General features: G+C 37.4%; 1 protein-coding gene across 2 annotated transcripts; it reads right to left on the reverse strand.

The window, feature by feature from the left end:
• Positions 1-866: 866 nt before the first annotated feature.
• Positions 867-15905, reverse strand: SCML1 (Scm polycomb group protein like 1). 2 transcript variants are annotated; one of them, XM_036271005.1, is made up of 8 exons: positions 15795-15905; positions 11064-11209; positions 9387-9464; positions 8476-8550; positions 5354-5458; positions 4381-4954; positions 2511-2662; positions 867-1066 (listed from the first exon to the last, which is right to left on the reverse strand). In XM_036271005.1, the coding sequence occupies exons 2-8, from the start codon at positions 11091-11093 to the stop codon at positions 932-934; spliced, it is 1149 nt and encodes a 382-aa protein (XP_036126898.1). In that variant the 5' UTR covers positions 11094-11209; positions 15795-15905; the 3' UTR covers positions 867-931. The 2 variants fall into 2 exon arrangements, with proteins under 2 accessions (XP_036126898.1, XP_036126899.1); XM_036271006.1 differs by lacking the exon at positions 9387-9464.
• Positions 15906-16133: the final 228 nt, after the last annotated feature.

Below are 16133 nucleotides of genomic sequence, written 5' to 3' on the forward strand. Positions count from 1 at the left end.
CAGAATAAAAACATCTCAATATATATAGAAGTGCAAAGTGCCATTTTAAATTTAAAAAGATTTACTTGTGTGTATATTTCAGATATAGAATAAATATGAAACAGTATCCATATAAATATGCATCTTAAAAATTTTGGACATAGGCACGTTCACAGAAAGATGTGAGTTATAAATGGCTAAACATCTGGGCTTAGGCAAAATATTTTAAAAAATTTTAAATAACATGTAAATTTAATGGAAAAGAATATAATCAGACTCCAGCCAAACCACCCTTGAAGTATAAGATCTGTTGCATAAAATCATTCTATCCTATCATTTATCAAGAAACTGGTAAGAACACTTTATGAAAGTTTGTAAGATTACTTTTTTTTTCTTTAAATATGAACAAATACAACACAGAGAGAAATAATAACAAAAGGAAAATAAGTTACATGGCTATTCCCTTTCTGGAAACTGGTAGAACATGAACAGAACACTGCTATAATAGACATATAATATTTGAGAAAGAGATGATATCTGCAGTTGTATCTTTAAATTCTAAGTAAAACTTCTCATGGATTTCATTAGAGAACTTGACAATCCCTGATACTTTCTCTTTGGGATTTAACTGTTTTGGTTAAACATTAACAATTACTGAAATCAATGGTGTTTCTCTGTTTCTTATATGAAGTATATTTGTAAACTATACAATGACAACAATAAAAAGATATAAAAAACAAACTGCCAATTTAAATATGCAAATAGTAATATGTTAAATAATTTCTAAAGAAGCAGACTGAACTGCAATGCAGTTCTGTAATTTTGAATATAACAAGTTTTTAAAGGAACCTTCTGAAACACAAAATTTTCTAAGGGAAGCAGAATGATTTTACACCAAGATAGCATTGGTCTCCCAGAATTAAGTATAAAGTAAATCTACATTAATGTTTTCTCAACCATTAATGCCTTTTTCTACTTTAAGCTTTTCGATGTAGTGGCACAATTTCAGAGCTGTCCCCAGCTTAATCCCCATATACTTTATCATAATGTCACTCGGGAGCAGTAGCAGAGCTGACCCATCAATGTCCTACAGAGAGAAGAAAATTACAATAATTAATAATACTTTCATATCTTATCAGAGTGGTCATTTCTTTATATATAAGGACATGTAATATCAACTAGAGGGCAGCTCATTCCAGTTGTATATTCTCTGAATATGCTTCTGCTTGATGAAAACTATTAAAGATATAATTTGTACAGCTGAAGCATCACTTCATCATTTGTAAGTTTACTTCAAATTTTAAGAAAAAGGATACTTAACCTAATATCCTAAAAAAAAAAAAAAATGTCCTAAGTGTTAAATACTGTATGTTGAATACAATACTGCATGGCTATGACAAAAAGAGTAAAAGCTATGAATAGTAAAAATGAATTTCAGATGGTCATTAACTGTCTTAGAAAGGCTGGGAATATGAGTATGTCAGCATCAATACAAACTGTAAATGTGCTATACAGTGTTTTCCTTATGTTGAAAGCTAACCAGCTGTCTGAAGCTAAAAAAAATGCTAAAACGAATTACTGATTTTTGTACCCCCCCCCCTTTTTTCAGTACGTGCCCCTAGCAGGAACCGAACCCGGGACGCTCTGGTCCACAGGCCAATGCTCCAACTGCTGAGCCAAATTGGCAAGGCTGTACCTCCTTTAAAAGAATGTATCAGATATGTGGTCACTAATTTTATCCATTTGGAAAAACTATAAAAAGATGACTTGATAGACACAGACATCCTCCTTAACCTGTTAACCCGGGAATTCCCTTTTTAATTACGCAGCATATAACGGGCACGAACTCTTTCACTAGGACGTGTAAATACATCCCGCTCGGTTAACAGGTTAAATTCTTCATTATATTAATTAACCAACTGATGCTACTGAAGCATATTATTTGTTTTTCATGAGATCTGATTTAAAAATAAAAATTTACTGAATCATATATCACTGAAAAGATCTGAAATCCTGTACAGTATTGCCTTTGTTAGGCAAATTCTATTATTTTTCTACTATGTAAAAATAGAAATTAAAGAAATTAGAACTTATAAAAATTTAGTCCATGATGTTATTTCGTAAATGACACGACCGTATCAGCATCCCAAACTGTCAAAAACCTTGTAAGGTTAACAGAACTGAGCCAAATGGAGTCAGATGCTGTATTCATCAGGCAGCATTACAAGGAGGACACCCTTGTGGGGTGTTGCAGCTGTCATTACAAAGGAGAAGACACCTGAGAGTGAGTGACCATGCTGAATCATCTTCTCTTGAGAACTTGAAGACTTGTAGTATTTTAGTTACTTGGATACCCATGCCAAGAACAGTTCCAGCCTCTACCACTTAAGGATCTAACTTGGAGCAAAGTAACCTTTCCCACATATGAAAAAATCATTGAGTTCCCCCACCATCCACACTAATCAGCATCTAGCTGAAGAGCCTGCACAGAGGTCTCAAAGCCAGGAAAATGGGATCAAAAGATACATTACATGTTGTCTGAAGATGTCGGCAAGGGGGGCGAGTGTCTGAGGATCTGTTTGATTCAGAAACAGGATCACTTCCTCTACGGACCAAGTTGAAGGGTCATCAGGTAAGTCTTGTTTTAGCATACACGGTTCAGTTCCAACTGATGGACTTGCAGCTTCAATGGGAGAAAAAGACAAATCATACTTGACCTAATCATTACCCTGAAAGAAGAGATGTTAGATATGGAGTAATGGTCTCATTCCTGGAACAATCTGTTAAGTACCCTGGCAAGGACCTAGGACTCCAACTGTAAAATCCACTGAAAGCTTAGATGAGATAACGTGAGGATGGGTACCAACGAGCATCCCATCTGACCTCCGCCTGAACAATAAAAGCCAGTTTCAGAAGTTACTGTAAAGCTTCAAAGATCATACAACAGACTGTGAGCAATCTGAGGTCTCTTTGGCCACAGGCAAATACAGCAAAAGATCTGTTACTTGGGTTAATTAGGCTAATCTAAGCTAATTTATTATAAGTATTTCAATGGATTTCTCTCAATATTTCTCCTCTTGGTCTGTCTAGATTAGGTTTATTTTACTAGCTAAATGCAATGGAAATTCCCCAAATTTAGTTTTATAATTGCTTAAATTTATTCACTTTAATCAATGAATTTCAAAAACCCCATTATCTTTTAGAACTAAATTAGCTCTTTACTGAATCTCTCCCATATATTCACTATGGTATTTTTTTTCCCGACTTGGGCAAGTTGATCAGATTTCTTTTTCTCTTTGTTTAAAGTATTACAGATGTCCCTCCTTTTCCCCCTCATTGATACCCTCCTCCCCGCTCTCATGGATATTTTAAACATTACTCTTATCTTTAAATTTCTGTCTCTCAAAGCTTAAATACTTATCTTAATTTTGAAGAAAACAAGATGATTTTATGTTTAGCTAGATCAGAAGTAACATCAACATTATATTCAATACCTCTTTCTTTTAATTATACAGCAATAGTTATTTTGATTGAATGTTTATATGTTGAAAAATAACGGAGACATGAGACAACTGAAGTGCTCATATCTCAAAAAGTTTTAGCTGAGATGTTCACTAAGTTGTGCTGAAATTTCTGTGTCTAGACAAGTATTCATTACTCAACCAGAGCACTAACACTCTATAGTGTGTGATAACAGAAGTGGGTTTTGTAATTCCCTAGGAAGACTTGTTTCTCTAACCAAGAACCATTAATACAATTTTGATCTTTCTTGTGTGTGAATTGGCTAAAGGTGTACCCTTTCTTTGCTATCATCCTGGCTCTAGACATTTCAGGAGCATTTTGAGTATTTACCAAGGAAATGGGTAAAACAAAACAAAAACAAAAAAAAACACAAACCAAAGGTCAAAAAACTCACAATGGGATCATTATGAGTATTAGTGGAGAACAGAATAGTTGATTAGCAATATTTGGCATATAACAGACACTTAATAAATGTTAGTCATCATTATGAATATCACCAAAAACCAGCCCTCAAAATGGGAAATGAACAGTTTCTACTAGCTTGCACCAAGGATGTTGAGGAATATAGGTTAAACAGCGCTACTTTATTATTTTTTTTTAATCCTCATCCAAGGATATTTTTTACATTTATCTTCAGATAGAGTGGGAGGGAGAGAGGGAGAAAAAGAGAGAGAGAAACATCGATGCAAGAGAGACACATCGACTGGTTGCCACCCACACAATCCCAACCGGGGCCGGGGACCAACTGCAACCAAGGTACATGCCTTTAGCAGGAACTGAACTCGGGACTCTATGGTTCACGGGCCGACGCTCTAACCGCTGAGCAAAACTGGTCAGGGAAAACAGTGCTACTTGTAACACATGTTGTTTTATACTCACCCAAGCCAGTTGGCGCACAAACAGATGAGTCAGTATGGCCGAGGCTCTCATTTTCCAGCAAAGCTGGGTAAGCCATCATCTCAGGGTTGTGTGCCGGACTAGATTTGCCTTGGTCTGGCACAGCTGCAGGTACTGAAGTGGATGTTTGGGAAGGTGGAAAGACACCGGTGGTGCTGTGAGCCCCTGGACTGCCAAAGCAAGGCATGGAAGGGGAGCGCTGCACTGGATCGTTGGATGTGTAATATGATGGATATGACTGTGTGTAGACGGGAGGAAATATCGGACTCTGGCTAAGGCGCATCTCCCGGTTCTCATAGAATGACTCAGGAGGCTGGAATGGGGAACCCTGTGACTGGTAGGGATCCTGGATCAGGGAATCCTGTGAGTGGTGATATGTTTCTACAGGGTTGCTTTGGGAATTATCTGATGACCTTCTAGCTGGTGTAGTTGGGCTATAACTTTCACTATGAGAGAGAGGAACAGGAATAGGCACATCCTTCTTCTTTGTTTTCTGCAATTTAATCTTTCTAGAAAGCAGGTAAGTATAATGTTTGTATGCATATCCAAGTGGCCTCTGAAATGACACAAACCCAGCATAATAAGCCAACTGTGAGTGATCAAGCAAGTAAATAAAGTAGTAAATACATTAATATTTACTATCCATGCAACACTGCTTTCTGTTATTAAGATTAAAGTTCTATTTGATTATATGATTTTTATTCCTCTTCAACCCTACCCTTTAATGCATTTTATACATTATGGTTACAAACATAAAAATATCCACTGTCAATACATTTCTCAAACCTAAACTTCAGCATTCTCCCTAGAAGTTTAGTCTCCTATCTGTTGCTACAGTAAGAATAGATCAGTCTTGCAAATTCAGACTTATTAGTTCTCTCTCATTTCTAATTGACAGGCAATTTCAGAAACCAAAGGTTTACTACAGTTGTGAAAATATTTTTATGACACTTACGCGATTTTGCCAGATTAATTTGGAACGGAAACGATAAATTTTCGAAACCTTTCCTTTAATGACATCAAACTTCTTATCCAGGTTTTGAATAGCATCCTGGATGACCTATAATAATACAATCTATTAGCAGGTTCTATGTCAAAAGAAAAGTAACATATAAGAAAATACTATTAAGCCAAATATTGTGCTAGGAACAAAGAAAGTTCTCAAGCAATAGGAAATGTCTTGTTTCCCACTTGATGCGTGGTCCTTGGTGACAATGAGCCCAGCTGGTTGACATAAGAGACTTCAAATTCCCATGCAACTACTGTATGTCATATAGGCATTTTAAAAAGCTATAATTCTGCAAAGTAAATGTACCATAACCCATAATTCCTATAACCCATCACATTTATGATGGCATCATTTTACATCAAGGAAGGCACTATTTTAGGAAAGGAATTTTCAAATCTGCTGAAAAGCCAAAAAACCTCTTCCCATATATACACAACGTGAACTGATAGGCAGTGAGTACTGCAGTCTGGAAAGAACAGTGAGCTGGCTGTATCAGAAGTGACTTTTGGTTTCAAAGCATTTTAAAATCATTCAATCAACAATTAACATCATAAAACCTTTGAGTACCCATCTCCTATATGCCAATCAGGTATGTGACTGACAGAACCTAAGAATTCTTGAATACACAGACATTCCATTTAGGCAAAAAATACACTTAAATAATGGGCCAGAACCACTTCCAAATTCTCTCATTCTCATTCCAATAAACATTTATTGAGACCCTACCACCTGTCAGAACTACTTCCTTAGATGCTCGAAACATGGACATTAAGAAAAAAACAAGCCAAACAGCTCCTGTCCTAAGGAATTCCCATTTTAGCTGAAAAAAAAAAAAAAAAAAAAAGAGAGAGACAAGAGATGCTATCAACAGAAAAATTGAGTAGCAGCCTGAAGTAGTGGTTCTCAAAGTGTGGACTGTGGACCAGCAGCATCAATACTCTCTTGCTAGAAAAGCAAAATGTCCTATCCCAGACCTAATGAATTGGGAACTCAGAGTGGGGGCAGCAATCTGTGTTTTTACAAACCCTCCAGGTGATTCTGATGCCTGATCAAGTGTGAGATCCACTGATTGGTCTATAGCACTGAGGTAAACAGTGCAGGCTCTAGGGGAACAAGGTTGGGTTTAAATACTAAAGTTCTGTCACATATTAGCTCTGTGACTTTGATGAAGTTACTTAACTTCTCTGTACTTCACTTTCCTCATGTATATGATTGGGATAAAAAGTCTCTTGAGGACAAAGTAAGGTGCTATAGTTATTATGGTCATGCTAACACAATAATACTACTACATGATGATTGGTCCAACAGTGCTCAATTACCTATTAATATTACTATTATGGCTATTATGGCACAGGTAAGAACAGGAGGCTAAGTATACACAGAAGAGCAAGATCTAACCCAGTTTGGCAGGTCTTTTCAGAGAAGCAAATGTCTATGTTGAGAATTAAAAGATGAGGACGTGTTGACTAGGTAAAGATGCGTGGAAGGGCGTCCAAGGCAGAAAGAACAGTGTATTCAAAAATACCCAGAGATAAAACAGGAAGTCAGATGTTTAGATAGTGAACATAACTGACATTCAAAGAGCTGGGTTATTAAGGGAAGGAGAGAAGAAGGATGACAGTGAAAGAGGGATGGGAGGCTAAAAGAAGTGATTTTTTTAAACTGTGGGAGAATGTGCTGAGAGTGACAGGCACAGAGGCTAAACATACGGGCAAGAGAGGGATGAGCCATGAAGGCAGGTGTCTGAGCACAGGGAAAGAGGGTCAGATGTGGAAACAAGCAGAGGTGTTAGCCTTACAGAGGAAGACACCAGAAGAGGAATGGATCCCAGGCAAGTTTGTTGGCTGTGGGGAGAGGAATCAGAACTTGGAGGGGATTTCTGCTCCACCCCTTCCATTTTCTCCATTAAAAAAGAGGCAAGGATTAGGGTGCCTGGAGCTCATGGGGGATAGGAGAGGAAGCTGACTAGACAGCTGCTGAAGGATAATCAGGCAGAGGACAGGGTCCCAGCAGACATCCCCCTCCCCTCTGCTTCCCAGTCTGCACAGGACTGGGATTTGACTAGAGAGGATGCTGGGCAAGGATAAAAAAGAAAAGATGGGAGTGATGCACCATGTGGTCTAGACTGGTAAGGGGAGAAGTTGAAGAAAGGAGAGAGCTGGCACACTAGGAGAAACAGTAGATCCCTATTGCCCCTTCCAGGGCTGTGATTTGGGGACCTGAGCATTTCTTATCCTAGATGCTGCATCTCACCACATCCTGCACAAGTGCTCAGAAGGCCCTGGCAGAGCAGTGTCCACGTAGCTCATCATGGATGCTTGTGTAAGGCAGGCCAGGGATAGCCCTGCTCAAAAATCAGAACGCTGTCCCTCCCACTATGGCCCACCCTCTGTCCAGCTTCCCCAGCAGACTTCCTATGTCACTTTTACGCATTCCACTTCTGTTCTCAGTAATAAAAATCATAAAGACTCACATAAATATTCTTTACTTTTCAAAGTACATTAGCTCATTTTATTCAAGACACTTGATATGTTAAGAAACATTCATTTTTTTTAATAAATGTTCATTACTTCTAGGGTATGCAGCTCACAAAATCTTTGATAATTACATATGTCTATCAATCTCTACCAACATGCCAATTTTTACAAAATCTCTAAATTAAGATATACTCTTGTAAAAACTGGTAGGCTGCCATTTTGTTTCAGTTGAGATGTCTTTATATGCATTTAGGCACATATTAAATTTCATCCAAATCAGTCAATTTCCTTAAAAAGAGTATGTTGGAGAAATTAAATATTGAACAATCTAGGTGAAATAGATATAACTACATTTGATAAGGGCTTTTTAAAAAAAAAAAAAAAGGTACAAAATCTATATAATACTATTTAGAAATTTTTACCTAGAGATTGTATTCAAACTAGAAATTATTTAAAATTATCACAATGGAGTGATAATCATAAATAATTTAATACAGCAAAATTTTGACTAAATGTATACTTTATATGAGATAAAGAGAATTTCAGCTTAATATTTTAGGAAACTACATTTGACAGACAGAACTTTTGTACCTTGCAATGACTCAGGACATCCACAATTGTTTTTGGTTGCTCTTCACAGGGTGTGTCAGACAGAACACTTTGCTGCTAAGATTTTAAATGTTAAGTATTAATGGTTTACTTCTGTAAGAGCCAAATTGAACATAAAGAATAAAAAACACTTTATATTTATTTAAATTGTTTTTACTTTTCACCAACTTTTTAGAGTTTCAGAAGTCTTAATCTAAAGCAAAGATGAGATAAAAGCACATTAATTATGATAATAGAAATTATTACTGCTAATTAAGAAAGGAAGGAAAGTATTTATTACCTCAGAAGGACCTACATTTAGAGTTTTGTACTGAAAATGAACATTGCTCTCAATTTCCTACTACATAGGAAAAAGAGGAATGTAAAATGGTTAAATGCTGTCTAATGAAAGGAGGCAAACATATTCAGAACAGAAATATTTTCTTCTTGAGTGTGTTTTAGAGGCGCTCTATAGTATATGAAGAATTTAAATATTTTCCTTTAAAATGGTTAAAGGAAATGTTTACTATATTTGGCAAATGGCAATTAATATTACTTACATTGCCCTGGCCGGTTTGATTTAAATATTTTCCTTTAAAATGGTTAAAGGAAATGGTTACTATATTTGGCAAATGGCAATTAATATTACTTACATTGCCCTGGCCGGTTTGGCTCAGCGGTTGGAGCGTTGGCCTGCAGTACAGAGAGACCCGGGTTCGGTTCCCGCTAAGGGCACGTACCCCGGTTGCAGTTTGTCCCGGGCCCTGGTTGGTCGTGAGGGTGGCAGCCACTCGATGTGTCCCTTCACATCGATGTTTCTCTCTCTCTCTCTTCCTCTCTCTCCTTCCCGCTCTATCTGAACAAAAAATGGAAAAATGTCCTCGGGTGAGGATTAAAAAAAAAAATTTACTTACATTGACATATGCAGTATTTGGTTCATATGCATAAAGAACGCCATTATCATCATCACAAGTAGATAGTCGAGTTTTTATCTAAAGAAGATTTATTAATAAATTAAAAGGAAGAATGAAAGATGAAACTGAAAATAAAAACTGAGGACTTCAAGTTCACTTTCAAGAAACTCCAAAGGTATTAAAGGACCTTTGCTCACTATAAATAAATACTACGATTACAAGAAAAAATGTACTTGCAGAACTGTTTTCTCATTAACACAGCTACACTTAAGACATCATTTCCATCAAGCTTAGCCTCTTGTGTACCTCAGGGTAGAAAGGTTAGTCTTCTAATAATCTGGCATTAGAACTGTTGTAACAGCAAATATTTCTAACCACACAGAACCATGTTACATGGCTTTTGATTTTTAAACCATCCAACAGTGCCACTTGGTGGAAGAAATAGGAAACACTTAAGTAGATATTTCTTTCTTTTTTTAAAAAAATGTTTATTAAACCTTTATTTTCCTTATTTAAAAAGATTTGTTTTCATTAATAGTACATAAGTTAATTATTGCTAGTAAAACAATAATCATAAAACATCTTCAATTCTAGGTATTTCTACATAATTTTCTCCCAAGGCTTTTCTTCTTCTTTTTTTAATTATTATCTTTTCAATTACAGTTTACATTTAATATTACTTTGTATTAGTTTCAGATGTATAGCATAGTGGTTAGACAATCATATACTTTACAAAGTGTTCCCCCTAATATTTCTAGTACCCACCTGGCACCATACATAGTTATTGAAATATTATTGGCTATATTTCCTATGCTGTACTTTACATTTCCATGACTATTTTGTAACTATCTGTACTTCTCAATCCCTTCACCTTTTTCTTGATAAATTAATCTCTAAATAACCTTAAAACATTTTTGTTAATATTTTAAATAAATAGTAAATAACCATTAAATTTAATTTAATAACTCTTTACTATAAGAATGAATTATGAACTATAGGAATCATTTTAAAATAAACATACTTTAAAGCTACACACGTCTGTTTCAAAAGATATAACCAAAATAATATGGAATTGCTATAGATTAGTACCTATAAAAATATACCATCTTACCCTTGTATTGTGCCTTATACTTCTCCAAGTGCTTTCACATAATTATGTCAGAAAAAAATGACTCTTTGTAGGCAGTTAACATTATCTCCAAAGATGAAAAATGTTAGGACTTATAGAAGTTAAAAAATTGCCAATATCACTTAGAGGGCAGTGATATCCACATCCTTATGTAAGTAATGTGTTTTCTGTTAAGCCAAGTTATATATAGCTTAAAAATCTATATTTTTATTCAACTTCAGGGATCAAGAAATATAGAATGTGACAGAACGTACAAGACCACAAATACTCTGAAAAACTGTTTGGCAGATTCTCATAAAGTTATAATTACATTAACCCTATGACCTAGCAATTCAACTCCTGAGCATTTACCCAAAAGAAATGTTAGTATCTGTTCACAAATAAACTTGTGCATGAGTGTTCATAGCAGCTTTATAAATCACTGTCAAAACTCATGAACTAAACACGATCTCTGCCATTTCACTGTGTAAATTTAAATTCAATTTAGAAAAGAAATACAGCACAATGAAAAGAACAAGTACAGATTATTTTCAGATTGATATACAAACCACATCGACTTCACTGGAGCAGCTAGACATCTTTGTGCAACAGGAGCAATCTCACTTCTCCAAGTTGGGCCTGATTATTTTTAAACTTGCTGGAGGGTTTATTTGTGAAACTGCTTGGTCACCTAGCACTGATAAGCCGTCTACTCCTGAAAAGCAATGCATAAAAATGTTACTTTATACACTACCTTAATAAACTTAGTATGGATATGTTCTCACAATGCCAACTCAAATTAGTGTCCTGGTTGAATTTTATAATTTTCTTGTTCATGATTTATAACAAAACCTTTAAAACTTGAAGGGCTATACTGCCCACACGTAGGAATAAGAATTAAGACCAAACACAATTCCAAATTGTGAATGCTTCACAATTTAAAGGCTACAGAGTAAATGTTGGAAACAAAAAAACACAATTCCTAACTGCTTTTGTAAAGGAACCCCAGCAGGCCTCTAAATGTGAATCAGGAGTCTGTTCCAGCTTGGGTCCCCACCAGGGTGTGGGCTGGGCAGATCACTCAAGACACTGCCTCCTCATCTGCCAGGGAAAACTAGCTGAGATTATCTCTAAGGTCATTTCAGCTCTAAGATTATGACTGCTTCCATAATTAAATTTTATATTAAGCCTAAATAAATTTATATAAAATACAAACGAAAAAATCTTCTAGAATTATATAGGCTTGGTTATGGTTCTGGTCACTTAACTCTACAACTAGGAAAAAACATGGAGTGCAATGCAATCATATTATATCTTATAGTAGGGATTTGAACCCTGGCTGGCATCATGGTACTGAAAGGAGATTGTAAATGAGAGCGTAAATTCTCTTTATCCATCCAGAGCCAGGCCAGTAATAACAGAAAGAAAGGAGCATTAACTCTCAATTCAAATAAATGCAGGTTAATTCTGTGGAAAATATTCAAGTTATAAACTATATCCAATTTGAGCTGTACCTTCAACCAAATTTTACTGTTTTAGACTGTGTATTTTTCCCGATTATAAGACTATAGCTATGAACAATTAAACTGTGGTGTTTTGGACAAAGAAAGACTACACAGCAATGGGAAGATAACTATTGTTACACACAATGAGGATGAATCTCACGACCATAACATTGAGTGAAAGCCAAAAGAGAATACAGTGTATGATTCAATCGATCTAATGTTTGAAAACAGGCAAACGTAATCAATAGTGGAAGAAGTCTTTTGAAACCAATACTTTTAGATATACTGCAGTCACTTTAACAACTTCTTAAGTTTGCTACCATGTAGGTAGCCACGATTTATTTAACCAGTTCCTATTTGTGGATGTTCAAGTCACTTCTAAAGTTTTGCTCTTACAAAGACAATCTTGTACCTCTACCTGAACTAGCACAGAATGAGAATAATGAGTTAAAAGTTTCTCAACTCTATGGTGTTTTACTCTCAGTGTATTTCTAATAATTTTGTTTTATAGATTTATATATACACATAACTTTTCATTAAATATTATTTCACTATAGCAAACATGAAATACACCACAAGGTACAGATAATACTATCTAAGAGATATTTTACTGCTTACTCTGCCAGGCAATGTTCTAAGCACTAGATGCGTTAACTCATTTTGTGTTCTTGACAACCCTACAGGGGAGGCTCTATTATTATCCCCATATTCCTTAAGAGAAATCTGAGGCAAAGAAAGTTTAAATAATTTACCCAAGTCTCATAGTTAGTAAGCGTGGTACAGTCTGGTTCCAGAGTCTATATGCCTTACTTACATAGTCTTCATTATTCAAATCAAATGGAATCCCTTCTATAACAATAACAATATAAAATCCAAACTCCTATTAAGGCCTACAAGGTCCTTACAAAGCACAGCCTTCACACTCTCAGAGGTCACCTCTTATCACTTGTCCCCTGGTTCTAAGCCTAAAATATTGACTATCTGGCCTTTTATGGATAAAGTTTGCCAACCACGGTTATAGACTCTTACAATCAAACAATTCCCTACTGAATAATTATAATGCTGCAAAAACTTGGCTGTGACTAGACACAGAAGCTGCAAGTATAGTGTCTACCACTCAATTTCTACCTCTGTGGCCCATTCACAAATCAACACCGATCTGGCACTCTGAATCTCTCACTCCTGTCATGCCCTCTTTCCAAGATATCCTGCCTCCTCTCCACCTGAGAGAACCTATTCAACTTCAAGGCTTAATTTAAGTTCCATCTCCACAAGGCAAAGGTGCTATGTCACACTTCATCTGGAAGTGACATTGCTTTCCCCAGCACCAGAATACTCACACTTTCATGCTTTCAGGGCAATTGCTCCACGCTGTCTAGTTACCTTAGAGGCAACTTCAAATACCATTAGGACTTAGGCTTGGGGCCAGAATGCCTGGGTTTGGGTCCCAGCTCCTCTACTTACTAGCTGTGTGACTTTGGACAACTTACTTAACTTCTCTGTGCATATATATTTTTTTAAATCTGTAAAATAGGGATAATAGTACCAACTTCATGGAGTTATGAGGATTAAATGAATATATGTCAAGTGCTTAGAACAATGACTGGCATAGCAAGGGCACCCACTGTTGGCTACTAATATTTTATTATTGGGTATTCACAGCATCCTCCCAACAGAACTATTCATCATGGAGCACATGTGCAACAAATCCTCAGGGTCATAACATATAAATTTGATTCCTTTGCACCTAGACACTGCAGATATAGCAACCATTTCTTGTAAACAAATTTGAAGTACCAGGGCATAATACAAAAAACTGGGCTTTAAGAAATACTCAAATCCAAGACCAAATTGTAAAATTTGCTATTTTGCTTTAGGCAGGTATTTAACTCTCTGTGCCTTAATTTCTTAACCTGTAAAGTTGGAATAATATCTACTTCACAGGGCTGTGAAGACCAAATCATACAGTTAAGCAATCATCATCATGTCTGGTTCAGAGCAGGCATGTGTTTTCCTTTTGCTTCTTCCCACAAGGTAAATAATTAAGTTTTGTGCAACATTTTCTTAGAGCCCGACCATGACCAGATTTTGCAAAATTAGTTAATATAATTCGTTAAATTCAAAGTCCTGCAAAATCAGTTTACTTAAAATTAAACTCATTCACTTTTTACACTAGAAAATCTAAATTCTTGACAACATAAGACCAAAAAGCCATCCGTTTTTTTGTTGTTGTTGTTTGTTTTTAAATCCTTGCCTGAGAATATTTTTCCATCTGTTTTCAGACAGAGGGGGAGGGGGAGCGGGGAAGAAACATCTATGTGAGAGAGTCACATGGATTGGTCACCTCCTGCAAGACCCCTACTGGGCCCAGGGACCAAACTGAAACCCAGGTACTTCCCCTTGACCAAAATTGAACCCGCGACTCTTTGGTCTGCAGGCCCACGCTCTAACTGCTGAGCCAAATCAGCCAGGGCGCCACCTGGTTTTTATAAGATATTTTTTAGACATTACAGACATTTCAAATACATTTTTCAAAAGTCATTTGAAGATTTTGCTCCCAAGGTACAAGGCATTCACCTGTTATCAACTTATCACAATGGTGAAGAATGAAAGCAACCTTTCACCAGAAGAGAAAAAAAAAAAAAAAAAACTACAAGGAATACAGAGCAAACAGGTCAAATTACAACAGCCAGACCACTCTTAAGTATTGTTTAAAACAAAACTGTGGCCCTGGCGGGTTTGGCTCAGCGGTTAGAGCGTCGGAGACCCGGGTTCGGAGACCCGACTTCGGTTCCCGCTAAAGGGCACGGACCTCGGTTGCAGTTTGTCCCCGGCCCTGGTTGGTAGTGCGGTGGCAGCCACTCGATGTGTCCCTTTCACATCGATGTTTCCCTCTCTCTCTTCCTCTCTCTCCCTCCCACTCTGTCTGAACAAAAAAAAGGAAAAATTTCCTCCTCAGGTGAGGATTAAAAAAACAAAAAAAAAACAAAAAAAAAACCTGTGTGGCAATATGCTGAAGAATCATTTTCTTAAAACTATCAGGACTCTCAAAAGCGGCACTTCTACTGTCCCCACAAAGCTTCAGAGACTACAAAACCAGCCAGATGGGGGACAGTGCTCCCCAAACTGTATCCCATCGCCCAGCATTGAATTGGGCTCATACCCTTGCTTTATAAAACACAGTGTAGAAAAGTTGCCTGCAAATATCACGCTTTATAAATATTAAACCAATTTAAAACCCTAGAATAGTCAGAATTCCGGGTGAGTTGTGTAGGAAGGGAGAGAAACGATCCCCAACAAAGTTATTAAACGACGGAGTTCGATCTACCTCTTTCTTTCTCCTCCTGAGGTATTTACAAAAAAATGGCGAGGCTGCCCTATCTTTGATCAGTTACCATCAAAACCTCAAAAACAGTGTCTTGATCCGCCAAGGAAGAAGAAAATGAAAAAAGATAAACTCGTCCCCAAAAGTCCGCACCAACTACTCAAGTAGCCAAACCGCAAAAGCTCACCTGAGCGGGCACCCCGGGGGGAGGCGGTGGGAACCGGTAGGAACCAGCCCAGAACAACCAGACCCGCTCCACCTCAGCGCAGCTGAAACTGAAGTGTACACTCGCTCTTCAGAACAGCAACTTTTTTCCCTCTTCCTTCACCGTAAATCATGTCCTCCCTGCCCCCCCCACCCCACCCGGCCCCCGCCTGAGAGTTCCTAAGGCATTAAAATCGCTCAACTGCTTCTCGCCCACACCCAAGACAAGCAAGTTCAAGGAGAGAGAAAAATGACGCTGGATAAACCTTTTCTGGCGACAAATCCTGTCACACTGGCCTCCGGAGGACACGGGGTCTGACTAGTCCTCGCGCTTCTCTCAGAACTTCGATGGCGAAGATCCTTTGCACCACTCGACGTTCCACCGGAAGCCGAGCCAGGTCACGTGCCTAGGCGTACAGGTTCCCTAGTGAGCGGCAGTTTACCAAGCAATCCCGAAGGCGCATGCGCGGCTCTTGGGGCTAAGGACGTTGCTAAGGAGACAACCTAGGTAAGGGGCTTCACATCCCACTGCGCAGGGGCTGTAAGACCTCCCAGGTTTCGGTTCGCGGAGGCTGAGGGAATGGAACCCGGCGTTAGATTGCTGG

This window comes from Molossus molossus, unplaced genomic scaffold, assembly GCF_014108415.1.
Source record: "Molossus molossus isolate mMolMol1 unplaced genomic scaffold, mMolMol1.p scaffold_m16_p_2, whole genome shotgun sequence".
NCBI lineage: Eukaryota > Metazoa > Chordata > Mammalia > Chiroptera > Molossidae > Molossus > Molossus molossus.